The 9715-nt window shown below is 56.9% G+C and overlaps 1 protein-coding gene and 1 pseudogene across 2 annotated transcripts in view; both read left to right on the forward strand.

The window, feature by feature from the left end:
* The window catches only part of PLOD3 (procollagen-lysine, 2-oxoglutarate 5-dioxygenase 3), a 17720-nt gene extending 9842 nt beyond the window's left edge, over positions 1-7878 (forward strand). For both annotated transcript variants that reach the window (XM_011985199.1, XM_011985198.1), the window contains 13 exons: positions 481-578; positions 742-843; positions 1030-1155; positions 1327-1448; positions 1751-1855; positions 1985-2110; positions 3028-3169; positions 3257-3370; positions 3540-3608; positions 5038-5142; positions 6146-6292; positions 6959-7084; positions 7420-7878. In XM_011985199.1, coding sequence (XP_011840589.1) covers positions 481-578; positions 742-843; positions 1030-1155; positions 1327-1448; positions 1751-1855; positions 1985-2110; positions 3028-3169; positions 3257-3370; positions 3540-3608; positions 5038-5142; positions 6146-6292; positions 6959-7084; positions 7420-7575 — 1538 coding nt within the window. In that variant the 3' untranslated portion in view covers positions 7576-7878. The remainder of the gene's footprint in view (positions 1-480; positions 579-741; positions 844-1029; positions 1156-1326; positions 1449-1750; positions 1856-1984; positions 2111-3027; positions 3170-3256; positions 3371-3539; positions 3609-5037; positions 5143-6145; positions 6293-6958; positions 7085-7419) is intronic.
* A 1161-nt stretch (positions 7879-9039) lies between these two features.
* Positions 9040-9715, forward strand: part of LOC105543360 — a 7027-nt pseudogene continuing 6351 nt past the window's right edge.

A 9715-nucleotide genomic window follows, 5' to 3' on the forward strand; every position in this document is an offset into this window, starting at 1 on the left:
ATACAAAAATTAGCCAAGTATGGTGGTATGTGCCTATAGTCTCAGCTAACTGGGATGCTGAGGCAAGAGAATCATTTGAACCCAGGAGGCAGAGGTTGCAGTGAGCCAAGACCGCACCATTGTACTCTAACCTGGGCGACAGAGTGAGACTCCATCTCAAAAAAAAAAAAAAAAAAAAAAGGAGAGAGGGAGAATATGAGGAGGGGTAGGGATGCTGAGGCTCCTAGTGGACCCCAGTTCAGCTCATCCTCCCCTTCCACCCAGCTGTGATGTGATCACGCAGGTAGTAGGCAATGGAGCTCTCTGGACCAGCAGCCTGGTCAGAACCCAAAGGTTCCTGCCCCACAACAAGGGACACTCTAGGATGGCCCTGGTGTCCCTTTATTCCCTGGAGAATATGGGACCCCGTATTTAGAAGAACATGTTGCTTGGCAGCTCCCAGAGAAAGGGAGTCTGAAGCCTGACCTTTTTCTTCCCCAGATGAAGTGGTTTTAAAGTTTGATCGGAACCGTGTGCGTATCCGGAATGTGGCCTATGACACGCTCCCTGTTGTGGTCCATGGAAACGGTCCCACTAAGGTGCCACCAGTGGTCTCAACCGCCGCCCTGCCCTGCCCCAACCCCCGGGCACCTCCAAGCTTTCTGAGAAGCCGGCCCTTCCCAGCCCCCATACCAGAGGTGCCTGATCCCCACCTCCACCCCTGGAGGCCTCAGCCACTCAGCCTCAGTCTCTCCCCGACAGCTGCAGCTCAACTACCTGGGAAACTACGTCCCCAACGGCTGGACTCCCGAGGGAGGCTGTGGCTTCTGCAACCGGGACCGGAGGACACTCCCGGGGGGGCAGGTGAGGTGGGGGTGCCGGGGAGGGGCACGAGAGGGCAGCGTGCTGAGCAGGAGGTGCAAGGACAGTGGGCTGGGTGGTGGTGGGGCCACCGCTCATGGGTCCCTGCACCTGTCAGGGTGGAGGGTGGGTGGGGGCAACGGAGAAGTCCAGGCTTCCCTCTGAGCCCATGTGTGGTGCATCTTCCAGCCTCCCCCCCGGGTGTTTCTGGCCGTGTTTGTGGAACAGCCTACTCCGTTTCTGCCCCGCTTCCTGCAGCGGCTGCTGCTCCTGGACTATCCCCCTGACAGGGTCACCCTTTTTCTGCACAACAACGTGAGACCGCCCCCCCCCCCCCGATCTTGGAGCCTCTCCGGAGGCACCCTTCCCCTGCCCTGATCAGAACTCCCGTGCCCCTACCCCCATCTCCTTCCCGCAGCACCCCCCATACCTCAGGTGCCGCCTCCCTGCCCTCTGAGCCCATCCCCCTATGTCATCCCCTCCCAGGAGGTCTTCCATGAGCCCCACATCGCTGACTCCTGGCCACAGCTCCAGGACCACTTCGCAGTCGTGAAGCTGGTAGGGCCGGAGGAGGCTCTGAGCCCAGGAGAGGCCAGGGACATGGCCATGTGAGCGGGTGCTTGGGGGGAGGAGGGGGTGGGATGAGGGTGCAGGGTGGGGGTTGCTGCCACCTGATGCCTGGCCCTCACCTCACCTGTCACCCGTCCAGCCCCTCCTGGGCCTCCCCATTCGCGTCCTTGCAGCCCCCACGCTGTCACCCCCGCCCTTGCCAGCTCACCCAGACAGCAGAGAGCCTAGGGAAGGAAGGATAGACACTGCCTCCCTCCTTTTCTCCTGGGGGCGTGGGCCAGTCCCCCCATCCACACTGCCTCCCCACCCGCCGCTGTCTCAGCTCGCCTCTCACCTCCAGGGACATGTGTCGGCAGGACCCCGAGTGTGAGTTCTACTTCAGTCTGGACGCTGACGCCGTCCTCACCAACCTACAGACCCTGCGCATCCTCATTGAGGAGAACAGGTGGCTTACCCCCTCTCCCCGCAGCCAGAGGGCACCCCAACAGGCCCCGGGAACCCCACTTCTGCCTTGGGTACGGGGCTCCCCAGGCCTGCTCCCGTCTGCCCAGCCCTCACCCCCGCCTGTCTGTAGGAAGGTGATCGCCCCTATGCTGTCCCGCCACGGCAAGCTGTGGTCCAACTTCTGGGGCGCCCTGAGCCCCGATGAGTACTACGCCCGCTCCGAGGACTACGTGGAGCTAGTGCAGCGAAAGCGAGTGTGAGTCCCGCCAGCCTGCAGCCCCCCGCCTCCTCCGACCCAGGGCCCGGGTAGACCCAAGGCCCCCACTCTCGGGTTTGGAGTGGTCACCAGTCAGAGGTGCCACGAGGCCGGGTGCAGTGGCTCACACCTTTGATGCCACCACTTTGGGAGGCCGAGGTAGGAGGACTGCTTGAGCCTGGGAGTTTAACATCAGCCTAAGCAACATAGCAAGATCATGTCTCTACAAAAAACTTAAAATATTAGCTGGGCACGGTGGTGTGTGCCTGTAGTCCCAGCTACTACGGAGGCTGAGGTGGGAGGATCACTTGAACTTGGGAGGTTGAGGCTGCAGTGAGCCATGTTTGCACCACTGCACTCCAGCCTAGAAACAGAGGGAGACCCTGTCTCAAGAAAGTTAAAAAAAAGGGCTGGCCGTGGTGGCTCAACGCCTGTAATCCTAGCACTTTGGGAGATCGAGGCAGGCGGATCACTTGAGGTCAGGAGTTCAAGACCAGCCTGGCCAACATGGTGAAACCCCATCTCTACAAAAAATACAAAAATTAGCTGGGCATGGTGGCAGGCACCTGCAATCCCCGATATTTGAGAGGCTAAGGTGGGAGAATTGCTTGAACCTGGGAGGCAGAGGTTGCAGTGAGCCAAGATCACACCACTGCACTGCAGCCTAGGTGACAGAGCAAGACTCCATCTCAAAAACCAAAAACAAGAAACAAAAAAGAAGTGCCACAGCTTGGGGTAGGGACTGACTGCGTTTTGGGAGATGGGGCGGTTGTGACAAGCAATGCTTGACAAGGGACATGCAGGAGCCTTATGTTCAGGGACTGCGATACTCTAAGGGAAGAAGGACTTCCCGGGATGAGCTGGGCAGAATTTGGGGGGCCGCCCTCCCAGCTGACCATGGTTGTCGGTGCCTCCAGGGGCGTGTGGAACGTGCCATACATCTCGCAGGCCTATGTGATACGGGGGGATACGCTGCGGACGGAGCTGCCCCAGAGGGACGTGTTCTCGGGCAGTGACACGGACCCGGACATGGCCTTCTGTAAGAGCTTTCGAGACAAGGTGAGCACGGGTGCGCGGTGTGGCCTGGGGGCAGCATCCTGGACTCCGGTCATGGCCTGCATCATGGACACCCCCACCCCACTACAGGGCATCTTCCTCCATCTGAGCAATCAGCATGAATTTGGCCGGCTCCTGGCCACTTCCCGATACGACACGGAGCACCTGCACCCCGACCTCTGGCAGATCTTCGACAACCCCGTCGTGAGTGGGACCCCTGCGCCCAGAGCACACAGGTTCCCCGCCCTGTGCTAAGGAAGATGCCAAACGTGATGGCTGCTGCCAGCGCAGGATGCTGAGCGGGAGGGGGCGGTCCCCTGAGGGCTGGGAGTGAGGGGGTCACAGATCTGATGTACCCCCCACCCTCCCGCAGGACTGGAAGGAGCAGTACATCCATGAGAACTACAGCCGGGCCCTGGAAGGGGAGGGAATCGTGGAGCAGGTGAGCCCGTGCAGCCCCCACTGCCTTCATGGCCATCACCTCTTGGGGGCCCCCACCTGGATTCAAAGTTTTCACACTGAGTTCCCCAGGGGCCTGAGGGTTTTCTGTTCAGGCAAGATGAAGGCAAAGGCCGAGCAGATAGGACTCTTGATCCCAAACCTGGCATTGATCAGGTGGCCTCTCCTCTCCTGTGTATTGGGTATATTGGTGTTACGAATGAAATCACATCGTTTTTTTTGTTTTGTTTTGTTTTTTGAGATAGTCTCGCTCTGTTGCCAGGCTGGAGTGCAATGGCGTGATCTCGGCTCACTGCAACCTCTGCCTCCCAGGTTCAAGCGACTCTCCAGCCTCAGCCTCCCAAGTAGCTGAGATTACAGGTGCATGCCACTATGCTCAGCTAATTTTTGTATTTTAGTAGAGATGGGGTTTCACCATGTTGGTCAGGCTGGTCTCGAACTCCTGACCTCAGGTAATCTGCCCACCTCAGCCTCCCAAAGTGCTGGGATTACAGGCGTGAGCCACCGTGCCCGGCTGGAATCACATCTTTAAAGAAGAATGGGGCCGGGCACGGTGGCTCATGCCTGTAATCCCAGCACTTTGGGAGGCTGAGGTGGGGAGATTGGTTGAGGCCAAGAGTCCAAGACCAGCCTGAGCAACATAGCGAGAATCTGTCTCTACAAAAAAAATTTTTTTAATAAAAAATTAGGCCAGGAGTGGTGCTTATGCCTGTAATCCCAGTACTTGAAGAGGCCAAGGCGGGCGGATCACTTGAGGTCAGGAGTTTGAGACCAGCCTGGCGAACATAGCAAAACCCTGTCTCTACTAAAAAAAAAGAATACAAAAATTAGCCAGATGTGATGACGCGCACCTGTAGTCCCAGATACTCTGGAGGCTGAGGTGGGAGAATCGCTTGAACCTGGGAGGCGGAGGTTGCAGTGAGCCAAGATCATGCCACTGCACTCCACCCTGGGTGACACAGCGAGACACTGTCTCAAAAAAAAAGAAAAGAAAAAATTAGCTTGGCATGGTGACATGTGTCTGTAGTTCCAGCTACTTGGGTGGCTGAGGCAGGAGGATCGCTTGAGCCCAGAAGGTCGAGGCTGCAGTGAGCTATGATTGTGCCACTGCACTCCAGCCTGGGTGACAGAGCAATACCCTATCTCAAAAAAAAAAAAAGAGGGATGCACTGTTATGGAAGTTTGGAAACCCCTGTCCCAGCACAAGGGGCTCTAGGACCCTCTGCCACCTCTGCTGTGCCAGATACCAGCTCTCAGCCTTGCCATTCCCCCAAGCCCTACCTAGCAGGTCCCCGGCTGCTCTCACAGAGCCTTCCCTGCTCCTCCCTGCCCCTTCCCATTCTGCCCACTGCCTGTCCCCTTCCCCGTTCTGTGGCGTCAGCTAGCCCTGTTCTCCCCCGCCCCGTCCTCAGCCATGCCCGGACGTGTACTGGTTCCCACTGCTGTCAGAACAAATGTGTGATGAGCTGGTGGCGGAGATGGAGCACTATGGCCAGTGGTCAGGCGGCCGGCATGAGGTAAGGGCCTGGATGAGGAAGGCAGAGGGCTCCCCGGAGGAGGAGGTGCGAGATCTGGTAAAGGAACAATGGAATCAGGAAAATGGGAGCAAAGAGGGGGAACTCCCTTTTTCTCTACTAAAACCCCAAGGGGGAGACAGACCCTGGGGTCACAACTGTATTCATTCATGTATTCAAGAAATATTTACTGCTGGGTGCAGTGGCTCATGCCTGTAATCTTAGCACTTTGGGAGGCCAAGGCAGGAGGATTGCTCGAGCCAGGGAGTTTGAGGCCAGCCTGGGCAACATAGCAAGACCCTGTCTCTACAATGAATTTAAAAATTAGCTGGGTTTGGGCCAGGCATGGTGGCTCACGCCTGTAATCCCAGCACTTTGGGAGGCCGAGGCAGGTGGATCTCCTGAGGTCAGGAGTTCGAGACCAGCCTCATCAACATGGAGAAACCCCATCTCTACCAAAAACACAAAATTAGCCAGGCATGGTGGCATGTGCCTGTGGTCCCAGCTATTCAGGAGGCTGAGGCAGAAGGATCACTTGAGCCCCAGAGTTAGAGGCTGCAGTGAGCTATGATCATGTCGCAACACTCCAGCCTGGGTGACAGAGCAAGACTCTGTCTCTAAAAAAAGAAAAAAGGAAAGTTTCTGGGTCACTGTCCCAGCTTGCACTGCAGGAATGCCTCGTGCCGGCTGAGCTCTGCCCTGCTGTGAGCAGCAGCCGCCACACAGCTTCTAAGGCTGCGATGAGCAGCCTGGGTACTGTGGAAGCCACGGGGAAGCCTTGACCCAGACTTGGGAGGACTAGGGGGCTTCACAGGACAGGTGACATCTTAGCTGAGACTTGAAGGGCCGGGAGCAGTGAGTCAGGCTGAGAAGTAGCAAAGAAGACTGCTCCACACAGAGGAGCACACGTATAAAGGCTGGGGCACAGGAGGAAGGAGGCTGGACTGCCCCTTGCGGGGGGCACCATGGCTGGAGGGGCGGGTGGCTCAGTGCCCGCCGCCCCCAGGATTCAAGGCTGGCTGGAGGCTACGAGAATGTGCCCACTGTGGACATCCACATGAAGCAGGTGGGGTACGAGGACCAATGGCTGCAGCTGCTGCGGACGTATGTGGGCCCCATGACCGAGAGCCTGTTTCCCGGCTACCACACCAAGGTGCGCCGCCCATCTGCCCGCTGCCTCCCCACCTTCCCCACCCCAGTCCCAGGCTGGAAGTCTCCACAGAGACCCCTTTTGGCCCCCGCAGCATTTGGGCTCCATGCACTTTAGTTCCCAGGGAAATGAGATGCTGCAGGAGGCAGCCCAAGGGAGGGAGGGAGCCAGGCTGAGACCCGGGGCAAGGCTTGGCCCTAATCTAATGCCAGTGAGCAGCGAGACTCTCCCATGCAGGAATCCTGCCGCCCCTCCCCTCCCTGGACAGGGACCATCATCTCCCTGAAGACCCCCTGCAATGGCCAGGTGTTGGTGGCTCACACCTATAATCCCAGCACTTTGGGAGGCCGAGGTGGGTGGATAACCTGAGGTCAGGAGTTCAAGACCAGCCTGGCCAAGATAGTGAAACCTAATCATCTAGTAAAAATACAAAAATTAGCCAGGCGTGGTGGCAGATGCCTGTAATCCCAGCTACTCGGGAGGCTGAGGCATGAGAATTACTTGAAACCAGGAGGCAGAGGTTGCAGTGAGCCGAGATTGCACCACTGCACTCCAGCCTGAGTGACAGAGCGAGACTGTCTCAAAAATAATAATAATAATAATACAAAAAAAAAAAAAGAATCCTGCGCTCGCAGCCATCCCCACAGCGTCTTCTCTCCTCTCTCCCAGGCGCGGGCGGTGATGAACTTTGTGGTTCGCTACCGACCAGATGAGCAGCCATCTCTGCGGCCACACCATGACTCATCCACCTTCACCCTCAACGTCGCCCTCAACCACAAAGGCCTGGACTATGAGGTGCGCCCCAGCCACACCACCCACCCATGCTTCACCTCAGGACCCTCGGGTCCCCACCTAGAGCCCTTGCATGCACCCCCGGCTCCCCACCCTGCCCATTCCCCAGTGATTTTGTGGGTGTCAGCTCCTAGATCTCTTCTGGGCAGGCGGCCTCAGCCTTCTGGATCTTCCTGTCTACGGGCACCCCAGCCCCCCATATCTGCCATCTCCCTTGTGGCACTGGTCTGTCACCGCACTGTGCCCCCTCGCCTGGCCGCCCCGCCCCCTGTATCTGCCTGCTCCCCAGGCCCCATGTCTGCTCACTCCATGTTTCCTTTCCTGTCTTCTCTGTTCAGGGAGGCGGCTGCCGCTTCCTGCGCTACGACTGCGTGATCTCGTCCCCGAGGAAGGGCTGGGCGCTCCTGCACCCCGGCCGCCTCACCCACTACCACGAGGGGCTGCCCACGACCCGGGGCACACGCTACATCATGGTGTCCTTTGTCGACCCCTGACACTCAACCACTCTGCCAAACCTGCCCTGCCACTGTGCCTTTTTAGGGGGCTTGGCCCCCATCCTCGGAGTGGGGGATGGGTCTCTCTCACTCCCCGCTTCCTGAGTGCATGTTCCGTGTGCCTGGACTGAATATGTCATCTTGCTCCCAACACATGGCCCTCTCAGGAAGCACCCGGAGTCCCCGCCTCTCTCCTCCGCCCACAGGGGTTCATGGGGACAGGGCTTCTGGGGACTCCTCGCGTGATAAATTATTAATGTTCCTCAGCCTCAGTGCCATTAAAGGACAGTTTGTAAGTCTTGAGTCCATTCGTCTGCCCATTAACCCCATCTCCCCTCCTGCCACCAGCATAGAGGGAGAGACCCTGAAAAGGGAAGATGACAGGAAAAGGGAGAGGCAGAATGTTAGACCCTCGTGGGAACCTGGAAGCTTCCCTGGCTCCCACTTTCCCCTTCCCCTGTATTGGCTGAGCTGGAAAGAGTGTGTGAGAGGGCACAGACCAAAAGAAGGACTTCCCAGGCTGGGCACAATGGCTCACACCTGTAATCCCAGTACTTTCGGAGGTCAAGGCAGGCGGAGGATCACTGGAGGCCAGGAGTTCAAGGCCAGCCTGGACAGCATAGCAAGACCTCCATCTCTACAAAAAATAAATTAGCTTGGCGTGGTGACTCACGCCTGTAATCCCAGCACTTTGGGAGGCTGAGGTGGATGGATCACCTGAAGTTGGGAGTTTGAGACCACCCTGGCCAACATGGTGAAACCCTTTCTCTACTAAAAAAAATACATAATTAAGCTGGCCACAGTGGCTCACGCCTGTAATCCCAGCACTTTGGGAGGCCAAGGCGGGCGGATCACAAGGTCAGGATTTCGAGACCAGCTTGGCCAACACAGTGAAACCGCATCTCTACTAAAAAATACAAAAATTAGCTGGGCATGGTGGCGGGCACTTGTAATCCCAGCTACTTGGGAGGCTGAGGCAGGAGAATCATTTGAACCCAGGAGGTAGAGGTTGCAGTGAGCTGAGATCGCACCATTGCACTCCAGTCTGGGTGACAAGGCGAGACTCTGTCTCAAAAAAAACAAAAAACCAAAAAAAAACCCAGGTGTGGCATATGCCTGTAATCCCAGCACTTTGGGAGGCCGAGGCAGGCAGATCACCTGAGGTCAGGAGTTTGAGACCAGCCTGGCCAACATGGTGAAACCCCATCTCTACTAAAAATGCAAAAATTAGCTGGGCATGGTGGCACATGCCTGTAAGGAGGCTGAGGCAGGAGAATTGCTTGAACCCAGGAGGTGGAGGCTGCAGTGAGCCGAGATTGTGCCACGGTACTCCAGCCTGGACGACAGAGCAAGACTTCGTCTCAAAACAAAAAAAAGCTTTCCACGCTACCCACAGAGGGGTCCATCTGGCATTGTTCTGGATTCCTGTTGTAACTTAAAGTTTCACAGCATCCGGAGCCCTTGATGTCCCTCCTGCAAATGAAGGAGGAAGATGTCCTTAATTTCCTTGCAGCAGGAACCCACTTAGGTGGCACCAATCTTGACTTACAGATGAAACAGTACATGTATAAAAGGAAAAGTGGTGGCACCTACATCCTAAATCTGAAGAGGACCTGGGAGAAGCTTCTTCTGGCAGCTCGTGGCATTGTTGCCACTGAAAACCCCGCTGATGTCAGCATCACGTCCTCCAGGAATACTGGCCAGAGGACCGTGCTGAAGTTAGCTGCTGCCACTGGAGCCACTCCAATTGCTGGCCGCTTCACTCCTGGAACCTTCACCAATCAGATCCAGGCAGTCTTCCGGGAGCCACGGCTTCTTATGTTTATTCACCCCAGGGTTGATCGGCAGCCTCTCACAGAGGCATCTTACGTTAACCTACCTACCTTGCTCTGTGTCACACGGATTCTCCTCTGCGCCATGTGGACATTGCCATCCCAAGCAACAACAAGGGAGCTCACATGGGTTTGATGTGGTGGATGCTGGCTCGGGAAGTTCTGTGCATGCGTGGCACCATTTGCTGTGAACACCCATGGGAGGTCATGCTAGATCTCTACTTCTACAGAGATCCTGAAGAGATTGAAAAAGAAGAGCAGGCTGCTGCTGAAAAGGCTGTGACAAGGAGGAATTTCAGGGTGAATGG

This window comes from Mandrillus leucophaeus, unplaced genomic scaffold (assembly GCF_000951045.1).
Source record: "Mandrillus leucophaeus isolate KB7577 unplaced genomic scaffold, Mleu.le_1.0 Scaffold280, whole genome shotgun sequence".
NCBI lineage: Eukaryota > Metazoa > Chordata > Mammalia > Primates > Cercopithecidae > Mandrillus > Mandrillus leucophaeus.